The sequence below is a fragment of the Glandiceps talaboti genome, chromosome 6, assembly GCF_964340395.1.
Source record: "Glandiceps talaboti chromosome 6, keGlaTala1.1, whole genome shotgun sequence".
NCBI lineage: Eukaryota > Metazoa > Hemichordata > Enteropneusta > Spengelidae > Glandiceps > Glandiceps talaboti.
In genome coordinates, this window is record NC_135554.1 from 10,131,211 (window position 1) to 10,150,564 (window position 19,354).

General features: G+C 35.9%; 1 protein-coding gene across 1 annotated transcript in view; it reads left to right on the forward strand.

Annotated features, from left to right (window-relative positions):
* LOC144436298 (aldo-keto reductase family 1 member A1-like) overlaps positions 1 to 16,816 on the forward strand; it is a 41,631-nt gene extending 24,815 nt beyond the window's left edge. Inside the window, exons 2-7 of the mRNA XM_078125047.1 lie at positions 9,447 to 9,598; positions 10,728 to 10,929; positions 11,470 to 11,654; positions 13,541 to 13,613; positions 15,693 to 15,789; positions 16,747 to 16,816. Of these exons, the coding sequence (XP_077981173.1) occupies positions 9,447 to 9,598; positions 10,728 to 10,929; positions 11,470 to 11,654; positions 13,541 to 13,613; positions 15,693 to 15,789; positions 16,747 to 16,754 (717 nt within the window). The 3' untranslated portion in view covers positions 16,755 to 16,816. The remainder of the gene's footprint in view (positions 1 to 9,446; positions 9,599 to 10,727; positions 10,930 to 11,469; positions 11,655 to 13,540; positions 13,614 to 15,692; positions 15,790 to 16,746) is intronic.
* Positions 16,817 to 19,354: the final 2,538 nt, after the last annotated feature.

Consider the following 19,354-nt stretch of genomic DNA (forward strand, 5'->3'; position numbering starts at 1 on the left):
GTAGCAGTTTACTGTAAATATTAAATGCAACCACCTTCAAATACATATCATAAACACACACTTTGAATACAGTGATTGAAAACATTCTTCAGTAAATTTGGATGTGGTATGTCATTTTTGAACACATACCACATCTGCTATCAAGACAAAAAATTAAACCCACATGACTTGACAATGTAGGGTTAATGTTATTGAGGCAGTATTATTTAAAAAATATCACCAATGTAGTTGAGGCACAACTGTACAGATTTTAAAATTGTTTATCCACCTGCTAATCCATACTAACTATTGGTGTTCATTTAGTTGCTAAATGACTATCCAGTTGCGTGTTCAACCATGTTGTTATTTTTGCAATATACATGATCATTTGGCTGTTGCTATGGGTATGGTTTTGTTGCTTGGTATATTTTGAACACATATTGCCTGGCCATGAGGGTTATAGCACCCGTTTATTACACCCGAGGGACTGTGAGTTACCAGAATCACATGCTATTTCCCGAGGCCAAAGGCCGAGGGAAATAGCATGCGATTCTGGTAACTCACAGTCACGAGGGGGTAATGAACGAGTGCTATAGCCCGAATATAGGCCAGGCAATATGTGTTTTATAATATACATCATGCTGTGAACTTGCGGTGGCAGACGACATCGTCAGAAGCCGCCATTTTTACCTGCTGTGAACTCGCGGTGGTCACATGACCATGTAATAGTTGATGGAACTATTTCCCTAGGGAAAGTCATTCTATTTTCCTATCACGTGACTGATTCTAGCAAATCATGGCACAGCATTATCACTAGGTATATTATAAACATAAATATTGGGAATGTTTATCCAGTTGTCCATTAATCACTGTTGTCATACCTTTAATGCCGAAACGCCAGAAGTGTTTGGTTTTCTTCTTTTCATATTAACCTCTTCTTGCTTTGTTTTGAAGCTTTTGCAAAGAAGGCGCTTCAAAGCATCTTTACCATCTGTAATTAATTGAAAATGAGTTACAGATGAACTAAAAAGCATTTGCTGGGAGCAAAAATACATACATTGTAATGGGCAAACAATCAGTGCTGATAAAACTATTGCACTGCAAATTAAGATGTATGAGTATGTAGTTGATGTTACTTTTCATACATTACATTTGGCTAACGAATGCGCTAACTTTTCACCGAGGGTCTCTCTCATGAACCCATATGAGGGATGGCCCTCACTGGACTTCTTGGGAGACAAGTGTTTATATACTTAAAGAACTATCCAGTATAAATAAAGATTATTATTATTATTATTATTATTATTATTATTATTATTATTATTATTATTATTATTATGTTGTTGTTGTTGTTGTTGTTGTTTCTATTTACATGCACAATCTGTCATTGCAGTGGATGTGACTGAAATAGGCATGTCCATCTCTATTGCTACAGCATTTTAAAATTCCTTCTAGAGATCCAAAGGTGCAGTATGCCAGTTTTCTACTTATAATGTTTAAAATTGGCAGCCATATAGCCAAGACATACAGGGATCTTTGTGAACATGAGATATGGTCACTATCATAAGCTTGTATTTAATATCTGAATTAGGCAGTGTTAAAATCATGTCTAAAGAGTTCTACAGTGCCACCAAACATCAAAACTTCAACAGGCAATGGACAATAATTTTCAGACGTCTGCCACTTGATTCCAAGAGCATTGAACAAACAGGTCAAAATACTATCAATCTGCAAAGTTCACATGATACCTTACATATAACAAGTTGGGTCGAAATAGGTGACATCAATCCGAGCTTAAGAGACTATTATGCACAGAAGAAAAGACAGTCATTAAAAAAAAATAGGCTAGTTTATTACATTTATCAGGAACACGTTACCTTGAGATAAGTCTTCTCTTCTGTTTGACATCTGCAAATAAAAATACAGAAACTTCTTAAAATTTAATTTCTAATCATGGTGGCATGAGAACATAATTATCAATAAAAGTACCAATTATAGCACAAGTGTAGAGTAAAATTTAGTTTTCTATTATGGGTATGTGGTTTTGGTAATAGGCATATCTGCATGCATTTTTGGAATGTTTATTCATTTGCCTTCCCTCACTGGTGTTACTGCTGATAGCAAACCATGGAGGAACGAAAGTTGTTACAAACAGGGTAAGTAAAAAAACGGATTGGATTAACACTTGGCTCAGCATTTCGGAACAGTTTTATGGCCTCTTTCTGGTGTATATGAAATGCCTGGGGAACTGAAAAATTGTTTATGAACAGTGAATTATTATGTAAGGTGGCCATATAATTGTTCTTATCAAATGATGGACTTAATACAAGTCTATACTTTCAACACATTGAGCAGTGTTATTATTCCAATTCAGTTGTTTACTTTCCCTAATTAATTGTCACAGGTTATGTTTGTCCTTGGTCTGATGTCTCAAGTTGTATATTGTCATTATACAACATGGTATACATGTTGTATTGGAGATGATCTTTTTGCTAAGGGCATTTCCATATTTATTTTTAAAAAAATGATTACTGCCTACCCATCCCTGTCATTATATTTGCAATAGCCTGTCATTTGACTGTAGCACAGGGTGTTGTCATGGTTGCTTGGGCCACTTATGTAAGTATATCACACTCATAATTTGCAGACTAACATATTTAGAATTATTACCAAATTTCATCCCAAGAGGTTTGAACGGTAAAGTTCATTACCAAAACCACTTGCATAAAGACAGATGGACAGACACACTCATGGGGTCATCATGTAATTAATATTTCCTGATCTGTACACCACAACAACATTTCAGCCAAATTAGCCAAGTTCTCTCAGAATGAAAGGTTTGACCAAGAATTCACACTTTTATTCCTTATTTGCATATCACTGGTTGGATTACCAAATCATGAAAAATCCTTTGTGTACATACCTATATCAACATCTTCATCAAAGTTCTTGTTAATCTGCTTATTGATTTTGATTTGCGTTTGTTTTGTTATGAACACTATCAGAGAAGTGCACAGCTTTCTAATTGGCACATGACTGTCAAAGATACTTTTGCAATGGGCAGATGATTGAATCTCAGGGGTAAGCTGATAATTACTTCTGCAATTGTCTGACTGATCAAAGGATAAACCATACTTGGCTATCTGAACTTGGAAATCAATAGCAAGGAGGTGAATCTTTTAAAAGTAAGCTCATATAACTTCACAATATGAAAGGCACCAGATCAGTGTAAACATGTAGTACATTACCAAGGTTCTCATACAAAACGTTTCACATTACATTGTCCCTGCTATGAAGTATGAAGACATATTGTGCACTAAGGGGGTAAAAAAATTAGTGAAGGTATTTGTCCTCTCTCTACATCTGTACCATTATGCTTATTTCTATCTCTGTAACTATGGAAATTGACCCGGAATTTATCACCATTTACAAGTGTGATAGATCTATGATGTATTCCCTGAGTGCCATAGGCTGTTAATACATCGTTCTTGACCTGCAATATTACTGTGTATATTCTATTTGCATTTAATCTGAGTGGTTGAGAGAAAATTACAGCCCAAACTACTGGGCCAGTTGTATGTGAGGCTTTGATTTGCGAGACCACCCTTTCCTGACTGTTGAGCAGGGTAATAGTAACAGATATTGCCATGTTCGTACTGCCAAATACATGTAAACCATACAAATAAATTGGTTTGTCTACTTGAAAGGAAATTCTGTCTCCCTCAAACTGATTTGTTCTCCACTCATTGACGTTAATATGCTCAGAACAGAACCGTTGTACAACAATGTAATGTGGTGACACTACATCTCGTGATTGAGTGCTTATTTGGGTATGAAAGTTTGGGTTAAAATTTGGATCACTACAGCATTGCATTAGCATGGTTGCATCTTCTGCGCATAGAATTTGTTCCACTACTATCTTGTGGACAGATATATGACTTAAACTGTTAAAACGGATATGAGGTAAAAATGCTTCAAAGTCTTGCGGAGTGTCTCTGCATTCAGGATTCTCAGATTCCTGCTTTTTTGCAACCCAAGCGAATAATGCATCCACCAACGTGTCTTCCGACACAGCTAAAGATTGCCTTTGTATAATTTTTACTACCAATGGCACAGACAGTTTGATAAAGTCTTGCAGTGTGACGTCAGTAACTAACAGGACTGCACCATTGTGGTCAATCATCTTAAGGCAATGGTCACACAGTTTAGTCAAGCTGTATTTGTCGCTATATTTCAACATTGCAAAGTTATCTTTGACTGTCATGTTATGAATTAAAAAATGTTCACATTTCTCTGTTAAGGTGGTTATCATATAAAAATCAGCAATCTGAATGTAGTCTGTTACATTTTGATTATCTAGTATCAGGTCATCGTTGTAGATGTTGTCAATCGTTTTCCTCATTTTTTCACTGTCAAATTGTTTACAGTATATTGTCCCATTTTTTGCCCACTTTTCGATCTGTGTTTTGATCATCTGTGAGTTGAGCTTCATTACCAATGAGTGCACTCTCAATGTACTGCCATCTTTCAAAACCAATACACAGTCTGTTTCTTCTCCACTGGCATATGCACTTTTTAACAATGTCCCGAGAGACATTTTGAATCTGAAATTGCAATATATTTAAATGGGGAATTTTTCAGGTTGATCAGTGCTGTGATGGAATTAAATTGTAGCAACGTCAAAGTATTCTTATATATATTTGAAACATGGCCTGCTGAAAAGTGCCATAATATAACTGTTGTGAAAAGAAAAGATGCTTTTATTGAAAGGTGTTAAATTGTGGTGCTCCCCTCTGGTGAATGAAGTGCAAAGGGCACATGTCCATCATGTCCATGTAATCCATCACAAACTGAGAGGTTGACCTTTCTATGTAAAGTTTCTAGGAGTGCACTGATATGCAAATGTCCAACCAGGACTCCACCTCCAGTCTGTTTAAACTAAAATCATGTGGGGACGCCACAACATCGACCTGTTTATATGAACACAGGTGGGGGCAGCACAGATTTTTGTGTTTGAAGAATCCTCTTGACTAGACTGGGGATTAGGATTGAAGTTTCTCAAACGAATGTACTGTACCAGTTTAGATTCTAGACTAATAAAAGAGCCATTTTGTCATCACTACATCCTGGTTTTGTATTCATAGCACTACATAATACTACATACTGATTTGAAATTAATTGTGCTGTTTGCAATGATTTTAAATTTTAACAAATTTAGTTAGAAGGGGGTGGAGAAATGGCTTTAAGGCCTTACTAAAAGACTCTGTTTTAACTATTGATCTCATCCCTAATGTGTTGATTTATGATGCCAACTATTGACCTGTTATTTAGCACAATATAGCTATCGTATGACTACATATCTTCTTTCTGTGTTTGTGTTTCACTTATTCTCTGACACCTGTGATCATCCCCAAGTTTAATTAATAGATATTACCAGGTTACACGTGAACCCCCTTTTGTCTTGCTATTGTTTTGTGATAAACTACAAAGAATGAAATATATTCATAAGTGAACAAAATATTACTCATATTCTCAGAGAATATAATATGTGAATGAAGTTGAAAACATAAGACTTGTTTGATGATGATCTAGTAATCAAAAATGTAGGACCATTTACTGTAGCCAGAGTGTAACTATATTGTGCGGGTTGCTGGGACTACTTTGTGCAGATTGCTGCAGGCCTTTGAAGTATAACTATTGTACAGGTTGTGGGCTGCTGCTGGTAACTGTGGGGAAGTGAGTGTAACTATTCTTCAGACTTTGGGTCACTACAGGTTGCTATTACTTTCCATTAAACATTAATTTATTCACTTTTAAACAAAACAAAAAATTGTTTGCTGGCCACTGGGGTAATTTATTGTGGAGGTAACACACTACATACAGAAATATTTCATAGAACCTATGTGCTGGGCTAATTGCACACACAATTTTGTGTATTTAAACCCCCATCCCTAAACATGATCAGATGGAATGTTAAAAAATGATTATAGTTAGCATGGCATTGACTTCAGAAAATATCCCAATTTCACTATTACAATGTACTTAGAATGATTACATAAGACCAGGAGTGAACAAATCCACTGGTCCTGGGAGGACCACACAAATTTTACCTTGTCTGGTCCGTTGGACCAGTACATTATTGTTAATAACTATGTTAAAAAGTCGTCTGAATATACAGATTCATGCGTAAGATTTAATGTTTCACATTAGCAGGACCTTGGACCACTAATTCTTTCATCAGGACCGCTGGATTTTTCAGGTACTTGTGGCGGGGGGGGGGGGGGGGGGGTCACCAGTTCACAAAATGATTTGACCACTCCTAAAGACTTAACTATTTACTGTATCAGAGAAAACTGTGGACCAACTTATCTCTGAATCAACTCTTAACAGGAAGTGGTCCTGTTGTTTTGAAAACATCAAGTCAAGTCAAGTTTATGGCTGAAATCAATTAGACTGACTAGTTACACACACACTAGCCTGACCACAGTAAGATGACAGACAATTACATTACATGGTAAGGTAGGCCCTTGTTACATAACTGAAGAAAAGAATGAAATTGAACAATGAATAATTGAATAATTACTTACATCTAGTAATTATGTCTCTATTATTTTCATAACAGAGCTCTATAACAATAGACAACTCCTTTAATGTACACTTCCACAAGTGGAGTAATGGTTGAGACTAACTTTGAAACCAATACTAGTAATCTAATCAACATCTGTGTAACATTTTTGATCTTTCTTTTGCCAAAAATGCCCTAAACTGAACAATTATGAACAGGACAAACAAGTGCCTTGAAGAGTGCAAACTGGTAAATGCATGTGTAAAAATGTCTATCAAGTAGTTTTCTATCGCTATCACTAGTGTTTAACTATTTTTTCAAATCACATTCCTTAATACTATATATAACTAGTATATCATATGTCTCTTGGGTGCAATATTTCATTATCATTACAAATTGTAGTAGTTCCTTTACCAAATCAAATATATTGTGTATAATTTTGATTCAAATTTAGGTTGATCCAAATTTATTGTACTACGGATTGTTGGTATAATAACAGTGCGAGTGCGCTCAGAGCCCCCCCCCCCTCCCCCTCCATTTTATGCAAAGTTGTAGGGGGAGCAATCACATGTTCCTTTGAATTTGAAATCTATTTGTATAATTTTAATAACAACCATGACGGTAATTATGGTTTATGAAAAAAACTGAAATAAAGATCGTACCGCATTTAGGCTTATGTGAAGTTCGCAAAATCTTCAACACCAAATTCACTACCACTGCACTATACTAACGTTAACCCTGACATTATTTCTAAGAGACATACGCCAGATTCGCGTGTCCACTTGTAAAATTCCGTCTGTCTGTATGAATGTAGTAGTAATAGTATTACAAAAATTGTCTCAGATTTGGGTAGTACGAGCAGCAATGTCATGATAAGTCTCTAACGTTTTGTCAACGTGCAAAACACCTATACTTAAGCTCCTCACGGGTTTTAAAAAGTGGGGAAAACTTACCGTATGGACGGAAAAAAAAGCGTGGATGATGGTAGGAACTTGTGTTTTTTTGGCGCGAAGCACAGCACTAGTCTCACAAAATACGCATGCGTCTGCGGGGATTATTGACACGATTTTGTGGGGGGGGGGGGTCTAATCATAATTATATTCACAAGCGAAATACCGTGATTTTCGCACAGGCGGCAAATATGTTATGGTCGGATTTGAACATAATTCGGTGGGGAAAGGAGCATTAAACCCAGTAAAATTTGGTGAATAAGCAAGATAGTTTTGCAACTAGGAACTTTTCGATTTTACATTTGACATAATTTCAAAGTCAAAACAAGAAGGTTTTAACTCTACTCTGTCAGTCAATATATTTTGTACAAAAACACATCTAGAATGAAGATTAGAATGATAATAACTGTCGAAAAATAGATAAAGAAATAAAAAAAGAACATTAAATTTCTTACTTTATACTATGGTGTGCTGGCAGACAAATGGAGCTCTGCCGTCCGAGATTTAAGCGAGCTGAAGGACAACGAAGTTGTGGTGATGGTTCCAACTAAATCCAGAATCATTCACTGTTGAATTCGCTGTTGAGACTTGACTTGAGTTTAAAGCTGGCTTAAGTTACAAGTTGCATTTAGGATGCCTCGTCAACGTTGCTGACGCTGAATTCAGCGCTAAAATCTTAAACTTAAAGTGTTTATATGCTAAATTGTAATGCCGTTGGCGCACCATCGTTGACACTGAATTGTTTTTTATAGTTTTTTTTTTGCTTCATCACCGTCGATGCTTTCATATGCGGTCACTGAAGTTGCAGCCCATTCTTTTCAGCAACGCTAACGATGACGAAGACTTTTTTCAGGCACGATGATGTCGCATGATGCGAACTACGACGACAACAACAACTTTCCAACGACTCAGATGACGACTTTTAAAAAGGCATCTTCTGCGCATGTGCGTTTTTCAACAACGATGGAGCTCAACGCGAACGATGGCAACGGTGGTGTCGCATATAGGCTATTTTTAGCATTTAAACTTAAGGCCGTCGACGAAGACGCACTTGTTAAAAGGCATCTTCTGCGCATGTGCGTTTTTTCAACATCGATGGTGTCGCATATAGGCTATTTTTAGTATTTTTAGGCCATCGACGATGACGACTTCTTAAAAGGCATCAACGATGATGTCGCATACTTGGCCAACGATGACGAAAACTTTTGCATGCATGGTGATGGTGATGACGACGACGATGAAGGTCCACATTGGCGTGTGTAGCTAGTTTTATAGTCGACAACAGCCGATGACGATGACGACTTTGATAGGCTTTTTCTATGCAATGTAGCGTTGACGACGATGGTCCCAACCGGCTTTCCATATCTACGAGTGTGCGTTTTTCGACATCGATGGCCATCGATGGTGTTGCAAAGGCTATTTTTAGTATTCTTGGTTTAGGCCGTCGACGAAGACGAAAAGGCATCTTCTGCGCATGTGCGTTTTTCAACATCGGTGGTGTCGCATATAGGCTATTTTTAGTCGCATACTTGGCCAACGATGACGAAAACTTTTGCATGCATGGTGATGGTGATGACGACGACGATGAAGGTCCACATTGGCGTGTGTAGCTAGTTTTATCGTCGACAACAGCCGATGACGACGACGACTTTGATAGGCTTTTTCTATGCAATGTAGCGTTGACGACGATGGTCCCAACCGGCTTTCCATAGCTTTTTCTATGCAATGTAGCGTTGACGACGATGGTCCCAACCGGCTTTCCATATTATCATCATCATCATCATCATCATCATCATCATCATCATCATCATCATCTAATTACGCATATATATATAGTTATTAATTAGCATGATTTACACACATCGCATTGCATGACTAGTTGCACAACATTTCAAATCACTTTCCTGTTTATTCTAGAAAATGACCCGTTATCATCTCTTTCCTCACCACAGAACCTTGAACGGAATGACGTGTTCATCTGCTCTAAACTATGGCATACTATGCATGCTGCTGAAGATGTTAAACCTGCATGTCAACAAACATTGAAAGATCTTGGACTGGATTATGTGGATTTGTATTTGATGCATTGTCCATATGGATTTAAGTAAGTTAGTTTCATCGATTATAAATGTAATGCGTGAAGATGGATATTTTGCAGATAATTTAGGAGTCTCCGTGTAATGTACCTAAATTGATCTTATCACCAAATGATATACCGATACATTCAATTGGCGGAACCTTGAGTAATTACAAGGCGGAGGCTGGGAGAAATCAATCACCGTATAAAGATATTTCATTTCCAAAAGCCAAAAAACGTAGAAAACAATTGTTTCTGATCAGGCCTAACAAAACGGTGTGTTGTTTCAGTTGGATACTTTTTTTTAGAATAAGTGGGTTAAGTAGATTTTTTTTAAATTTTGTTTTCATATGTGAGTGTCTAGTTAAGGTAGTTATGTCTGGTCTTTTCCATATGGTCTCTGTGTTATTTGTTTCTTATTATCAGATATACAGCCATTACAGATTGGAAGAACAGTTTTGTATTGTCTTTTTAAATTGATGTCAGTTTCCGCATCCACTATTTCTAGCGAGACCTCACACTATATGGGATGTTGTTATTTTTTTCTCGAATACGTAAAAATAGGTGGTGCGTCGTTGTGACAAACTAGGTGACGTCAGATAACAGGAACCAAAGCGAGCGCATCACTTAACTACCCTCACGTCGGTCTTTTTTTTTTGTGTTCGTCACGTCCATGAAATGTGCAGATCCATGAAGCGGGGGAGTGGAGGCGGACGGGCAAAAAATAACCCAAATAGTGGCCCTCACTAGATATCATTTCTCAAAAAACATGAACCCACCTGTTGAAATATTAAATGCTGTTACATGTAGCAAAGAACACGAGTCTATCAAATCACTACCCCCACAGAAATGATGCCAAATGCGGGATGTTGTAGTGGTGAGATGTGACAGCAGTGATATGCCAAAAATCACAAAACAATGCAATACAATGAGATAATACAAATTAAATGCGACCCCCCCTCTAGCTTCCTTAAATATGGCTCCCCCGAAACTTAACTTTTGCCGTTCATTCCACTGCTCTTCTCATGATAACATATCACCCTTGCAAGAGAGGTTTGAGATTGTCATCTGTGTTTGATCCTTAAATAAAATAATTGGTAAGCCGGGTTTCAAGTGAATCAATAAGATGTTTATGCTTATACTATTCTAATATTAGAAAAACGAAAACAGGAGAACTATATCCAAAAAACGCCGATGGAAGTATGATGTATAGTGATGTACCACTCATAGAGACGTGGAGGGCTATGGAAGAATTAGTTGACGAAGGTCTTTGTAAGCACATTGGTTTATCTAATGCTAACAGTAAACAGGTCACTGAAGTCTGTGAAAACGGCAGGATAAAACCAGCTGTATTGCAGGTAAGCTTTGTGACATTGTGTCGCTAGGGACATGTATTACATGTACCATTGACACAAATAAGTTGTCACGTCATCCAGGTACCAGTTCACACTTGCCTGATATGATTATTAATGTGATGTGATTGTAAAACACCTCATTCTCTGCTATGACATGATCGTTCATGAAAAAACAGTGGTATTCACCACTTCCAGAAGATACTTATTGAAATTACAAAATCACCACAAGAATATACATTTAACGTCAAAATGATAACGATACACACTAGTTCTTGTTCTTGTTATTTGCTTCCTTTGCATTTTTTATGGTAATATTAAGTTTACATTTCCAATCCTAATGGCATAATCCTATGTGTAGAACGTATAGTATAATATTAAAATCAGCAAAATGGAAGTGATTTTTAAGAAAGTAAAATGAACCTAACCATTCCATTGTTTTCATTAACTGTTAGGTCTATCTCTTAAGTACATCGTGTAATAATATTATAACGTTTCCAATATAATATGATTTATTGATTTATTTGGTTTTCCAAATGATTTTAGGTTGGCTGCAATCCATACTTCAACCAATCCAAACTAATCAATCTCTGCAAAGAGAAAGGAATCGTCGTGACGGCATACACTCCTCTGGGTTTTTCTAATCTAATCGATGAAGTCCTGCTAGAAAACCCTTTGTTGAAATCAATTGGAGACAAGTACAAGAAGAGTCCGGCTCAAGTTACTTTAAGGTAATGTATGTTTTTTTAAAGTAAATTTCTTCCTTTCTGTAGGGACAATTACTGTCATGCTGGAAGCCGAGGAGAATAGTCTTTACATAACATCAGGAGGGGTAATGTGACGTCTGTTTGTGGCCGATTAGGCAAGACAATAAGAATTTGATAAAGTAGCACCTTCTCAGGCAGATAGTCAAATCGCCTATGAAACTTCCGGCCTACATGAACATTCCCCTGGGATAACAGAATTCGAATAATAACCTTATAAGCACCGGATCTAAACTGAATGCCTCCCGTAAAGGCAAAACCCTTGATTTTTGGTTCTGTACATTGTTGGAATGCAAAAGTCGGGGCTATTGGAAATTTACATGATGTACTCCTTAATTGGAAAATTAGTTATATGATACGACATATAACGACATATATTACGACATTTGGAGCTTGCATAGCGAACATATTGCCTAATTATCGAAAATACATTAATTATGCAACTCAACCATTAAGATAATATGCTACATCAACAAGCTTTAAAAGACACATCATAAAATGCACTTCTTTACCATCAATACTAAATTACCTGAGATTTAAAGCTTGCAATCTTAAGATATTGCCTAGTTATCAGAAAATGATTATTTATGCAAATTAAACACCACAATGAAAAACTACATACAAAACTATATAAAAAAACGTATGATTTGTTACGGTTGTTGTATGTGCCACATTTTAAATGAAACGTGAAGTTTTTATTCTTAAGATATAGCCGAATTATTGAAAATCATTAATATTGTAAAATACTCATTAAAAGTTAAAGCCATTTCAACAGTCTTTACAAAACAATTATGCTATCGTCGATATATGTACCAAAGTATATGAAATTTTAAGCTTGAATATGGCTTAATAAGTATAAGAGCATTAATTGTGCAAATTATTCGTTGATACTAAATACTATGCTACCAGGTTTTATAGGACATGTGTGCTTATTGTGGTAGATGTATGTACCATCATTTCCTCTAAAATAGGTGGGTCATGACTTAAAATGAAACTTGGTGCACATATTGGTTATGGGGAAAATATGATTTGGTGTATACATACATTATTGACATATATAAATACATTATGTCACAGAAGGTTTGATGATGTAGTTGTGAATTTACTGAGTTATTTTACGTAAATGGTGATTTCTACGTTTTCTGTATATCTGCCAGAATAATTTATAACATCCATATAAAGTGTAAAAGTATGCTGTTTCATTTGCTAATTGAAATATTAGAGGGCCACATGCTAGGATTATAAATAAACTAATTGAAACAGTATACTTTGAAACTTTACATGAATACTATAAACGAGTGTAGCACATGGAGAAAGGACTTCACTTCAATCTTACTCGTTGTAAACAGGGACAAGATATTTTGTTGACTATTGAAGAGAAAGGTTCATTAAAGAATGAAGATTATTAATTGTGTTAATACAAGTTTTTTCTTCCCAAATTTTGTTGAAATATTCCTCAAGTTATGTTTTGTTTTGAGGCTATTGACGTCACGAGTTTATTTTGAAAGTCTAAATGTAATTACTATATGTTAGCCCAAAATTAATTTACAAGTTTTAGCTACTGGATACTCTATCGTTAGCATTACTTGCAATGTATTGAGGGTATCCGGTACTGTGCTAACCTTCGATTTGAAATGTGCCACACTTCCTTGTAGTCTTTGTCATTATTACTTTAATAGCTTTAATAGTATGGTTTGCTTTGATAATTAAGATCACGTTATAAATGAAGAAGTGCTTAAATTATCATTCAAAACATTATGTGTATATATTATACATGTTTTGTTTAGCACCAATTATTTACAGCAACGAATTGAAAATGTGTGATATTAGGGGTATTGTATCCTTATTTGCAGGTTCAATGTACAGAGAGGGGTTGTTGTCATTCCAAAGAGTGTTACTCCATCAAGAATTGCTGAGAATAAAGAGGTAGATTATGTTTTCTTATAAACTGTTACACTTACTTATACGCCAAAATCTCAGTAATGACTCAGAAATGTGGGTATATTTTACGTCGCACACTTACATAATCAAAATATTATCACTGATAGAACGCACACACACACACACACACACACACGTTACATTTCTTCTCACTGTGAATACAAATCAACATCCATGTCAGTTATCAGAATTGTTTGACTTGAGTTTGTCATGAATATGCGGAATGTCAGTTTTAATTTGCATGCAGTAAAGATACTAGACATTTCACATACGTAATTTTTTGGAGCTGGATTAGCTGTGTTATAACTACCACATTCAGCATTTTTCACTCCCTGACTTCGCGCCTTTGACAACATAACTCAAGCATCTGTAAGATGCCAATGTTAAACTTTGTTTCATTTAATGTGTAGACGATTGTATTCACCAGATATATACAGAATTTCTTTCGTAAGGGCAAAGCCCTTAGATAGTCGTTCCTACTTACACTGTAAGAATGCAAATGTGTTATAATTTCAAATCCTCATTTGGAGTATAAGCTACATCAAAATCTTTATAGGACACATGTACTATGTTACCATCAATGTGAGCACAAAAATAAATGAAATTTGAATTCGAAGGATGGGATTGATATCAAGATGTTGCCTAATTACCACAAAGTCGTTATTTTTGCAAATACCTTGTTTATAGTCATATCATAATTACCAAAAACATTACCCCATATTCCCTAAAAATATGTCTCAAATTTCGTTTGAATTGAGCCAATTTTGTGAAAACAGACAGACACACACACACACACACACACACACACACACACACACACACAGATATACATAGACCGACAAATGCAGACAGAGATCACTATAAAATAACTCTCCATTAACAGAAGGCAATTTTGCTTATAGAAGAATTCTTGTTTAAGCTGCTTTTGATTTATAATTTATAATTTAAAATTAACAATTCATAGTTTATAATTTATACCTGTATTGAAGAAGTGATACATGTAGCATTTAAACATAATAAGTTCATTATATCAGTATATTGGCGTTACAAATATAGTGATTTGATTGCTAACATCGTGACATACACAAGGTCCAAGTGGCCCTGGATAGGAATAGTATACTGACATTTGAAGGTCGGTCGATGTCGTGAACAATTGTAACTGCAGCGGTGTCCGTACTGTCGATCGCCTCCAGAGCATAATGAAACGTCCATTGCAAATATCAATTCACTGGTATAGTATCATAGTAGTAACCTCCTAGAGATGGCATAAACCTTCCTTTTGACCACGTGACTCTGTCTGTCTGTCTGTCTGTCTGTCTGTCTGTCTGTCTGTCTGTCTGTCTGTCTGTCTGTCCGTCCGTCCGTCCGTCCGTCCGTCCGTCCGTCCGTCTGTGTGTGTGTATGTGTGTGTGTGTCTGTCTGTCCGTCCGTCTGTGTCATCTTTTTTTATATAACGGCTTGCTCAATTAAAATGAAATTTGCGACACATCTTCCATATGCTAATGGCAAGAACTGATTAAATTTTGGTAAACATCCAATGAACATCTGTGGAATGCAAGTTTCAAATTCCATATAATTTGGCATACATATCAACCATGACAAAGCGCCCATTCTCTAAAGCCTGTTGATATAGCTTTTAATTTATGACTAATTTGCATAATTAATAATTTTCGGTAATTAGGCTATTTCTTAAGAATGCAAACTTCAAATGTCAGATAACTTGGTATATGTGTCAATTGTCGATGGTAAAGAAGTGCATGCGCCATTTAAAGCTTGCTGTTGTAACTTATAATCTATATGGTTAATTTGCATAATCAATGTTTTTTTAAAAATAATTAGGCAATATGTTAACTGTGCAACCTTCAAATTTCATTTAGTTTCATATAATTAATTTTCCAATTAAGTGGTACATGTTACAATGTTACATGGTACATGTATAATAGCTACAATTTAGAATGGTTCATTCCAAAAATGCGTGTAGGCCCAAAACTCTATGGTTTTGCCCTTACGGGAGGCATTCAGTTTAAGTCTTTTTGTATATTGATTTATTTCATGATTTTGCAGATATTTGACTTTGAGTTGACAGAAGATGATATGAAGTCTATTGAAGGACTACACAGAGATGGAATGGGGCATATCATGTTCCCGTGGGCATGCAACGGTCAGTAATATTCCTAGGTCATTTAATATATTTAATGATTTTATGAATGTATGCATATCACAGAAATCTCAAATGAATAAATTATAAATTATTACACACTCAAGTACTTGTCCAACATACATTCCATTTAGGTGAAGTTAGAAAGTTTTCAAAGATTCCTCAGCCCTCACTGGATGTGGTTTAGCAGCAAGACCAATCTCCTGTATGGTGTTCCCCATCTTTTAGATCAATCACTCATCATGTTTGGCAAACTAGCGAAGCCAGGGAGAACACTTATCACTTGTCTATATACACGTTTTTTTATGATTAGGCAGTGAGAGTCGGCCCATATTTTTTAATACAAAGTTGATTTGAGATTTAATATCTGATGTTTCATAAATATAATTCATAACTACTTGAATCATTTAACGAGTAAATCTAAATAAATGTTTTATAGCTAAATATCATAAAACCATGATTGATATTACCCTTCTCAATTTGGATCCATATCACTATCCAAGTTACATGCATTCTTTTGAATACCTTATCACAGTCCTCACCGGCTTCGTGTGCAACAAACGGGGAGCAGTATATCAGGAGATTAGATAAGTTGTTAGATTTAATTAAGCAAGATAGCAATTACTTGTAACTGTTTTCTACAACCATTTCTTCGGAGATAGTATACTAGTCCAACAAATATATACATTTCAAGGGAATACAAAATACATGTACTTAGGCAACAAAGTTAACAAAAATGGTTCTCCTCACTTGCCTACAGAAAGACTATACATTTTGATATTTCAAGCCAAAACATAAATATTGGATTTTTTGACATACTGAACGAAAAAAAGCCAAGGACAGCATCTGGCAAAAAATTAACCTCTTAGCTGTGATATTATTAGAGAATGTCTGTTTGGCGTATAATAAATCTATTACGTATGTATGTCAATTGTATTTATCTTTACGATTTCATTTCAGAAGAATGACAAGTTGCCTCTATTGGTATTATCTCGTCCTGACAATCCATTTGTCCAATCCAGAAGTCTGGGCATATGAGTTATCCATTAATTATAGATTAGAACAAGTATAGGCTCCTTTTGATTCGATTGACCTGTTCCTTGATTGTGTGAACATTGTGTTAGTCACCGGCAGAGCACACGTCAACATGAACCATGTATAAGCGCACAGATTTAAGTTCATTTAGTATGTCGATCTGACTACGATAAATCATCGTGGACCATAATATATAGAATTAGGTGTACATTGATGCGATCCTTGTATACGTAATAATATATATAGAGACCATTTTATTACTGTATATTCATAATGACAGCTATGTGAATGTCATAGACTTTGTATAGTGTATTGCAAGCCTGGTGAAGATATCATAACATTGTGTTTGGATTCTGTTACCCAGTACAATCCAGTTTTAACCCATTTTGGAGAGTTGAAGTGCATGCATGAACATAACATTTGAGTACCTGAGAACCTGAGATTGGCGGTGTTCCAAATTGAACGACAGTGTAACCACACAAAAAAGAGCGCCGTCAGCGTTGGGATTGAGAAGATACTTTCAGTTGACAGTGCGTTGTAGATTTCAATCGTTTGTGTATCTACATCCTACTGTTTGTGCATCGCCGTATATTTTCAGAATTGTAACTGAACAATTGAACCCTTTCATATACTTTGTAGGAATTAAGCATTAGGGGATAGTGGCATATGAACATTTGTTGATGTATATTAATCATTTGTTTATTTTCATTAAACATTTCATTGTTATCTCAAATGTATATGTGTTGCCCCCTCGTCTACTCTCTCCTTAATGTAAATTAGTGGGTAGAAAGTCAGCAATTGATCTTCAGAACCGTGCCCGTGTGTATATTTAGAAATTCATTCATTGATCCTGTTTTCTCGCATGTATACTTCGAATGGGCCAATAGGGTTATGTAAACATTTTTCTTTCATTAAAATTATGTCGAATCATCACACTCTATGCAACGTTTTGAAAACTTGTTCATAATTCTTCACTCAGTCTTTTAAATAATTTCTTGCATTGTTGCTGATTCAAAAGTAAACTTCTTTATGTTAGCAATATTATTGTTGTTTTTTACCATACGGTATCCACTGTAGGGTTCAAGCCCCCACCCCCCCCCCCCCCGGCCCGTTATCATTTCAACATTATAAGTCTATATAATTGGTAATATGTACGTACATATGGATCTAAAATAGAATGCTGAATTGTTAGTGAGTTAGGGTGGTCGTTTATGTAACAGGCAGATTGTTTACAATTACCAACCCAAGGATCACTAAAATCTGAGACAATTCCTGTCCGTAGTTTGTTTGTCTTTGGTACGCCGAATGAATTACTTCTTTTTAAAACATTATTTTTGCTGATAAAATAGTACCCCGACAACTTCAAATACTGTCAATATACCCTAATGCTTTTACACGTGCTTTGTCATTTGGAAACGTCATGCAAGGGGTTGTGGATATAGGCGAGCAGGAAAGGACATCATAATTATGCAAAGGTTCATCAAGCAGGTTGGAATATGCGCAGTTATGGTCTTATCATCCTCAAAGTGTAATAGGAGATGATGCTCAATACTTTTGCCTAACATATCTTACGAAGGTCCTCTACCCTATTGATACAAAGTAAATAATATTGTAGTAAACAACTATTGTTCTGATCACCTTCTTACCCACAGAAAGAATTACAAAATGTTTACAAACCTCTACTTTGAGGTGACCCACTCATGACGTTTCGCCTTTGTCTAAATCCTCAATAGTTTTCATATCTTTGTCAGTAAGATTAAAGTCGAATAGCTGTAAAATGTATATATGCAAATAATGTCAGTAATAAACAGTGATGGACATCAATATTCTGCAACCGTTACCGACATGTTCACACACACACACACACACACACACACACACACTCACACACACACACACACACACACATGCAGATGAGGCACACATGAGACACAATAGACGTACAAGTACGTCCACTTAGTTAGTTCGCTGTCAACATGACGATCAACAAACTTTGCGGTGATTATGGTATATTTAGCTAAGACTACCTTGTCATTAAGAATAAAAATATTTGACAGAAATATACCTTACCTTAACTTTTAGCAAGAATGGTTTTGTCCATAGGCACAGCAAATCGGTAATGGTGATGACCTTTGCGTCGTGTTTACCATTTGCAGATTTGTTGGTAGGTGACCTTGCGCTATATCCTTTATTTGCCACCTTTACCTCAGACAACTATAGAAATGACAACAACTGTGATAGTCACAGTCATTTGTGAGCTAAGGGGAGAAACACTGATTTGATTTCGGGAGGAGGTGGAGGATTTGGGGGAAAATTTTTGCGCAGGTGTTGAAGAAAAAAAAAATCATTTGATCCCGTAATGGCTTGGGAATAAAATTGTTCCAACAGAAAGAAGTAAAAAAAAAATTGTTGCGATGTGCTGAAATCACGATTTTCTCAATTTCTCTGGAGGCGCGCCACCTAATTATAAGGCCGTGTTAATATTTTCAATATTTGCGAGCAATCTCTGTGTTTTTTTCAAGTGTTTATGATA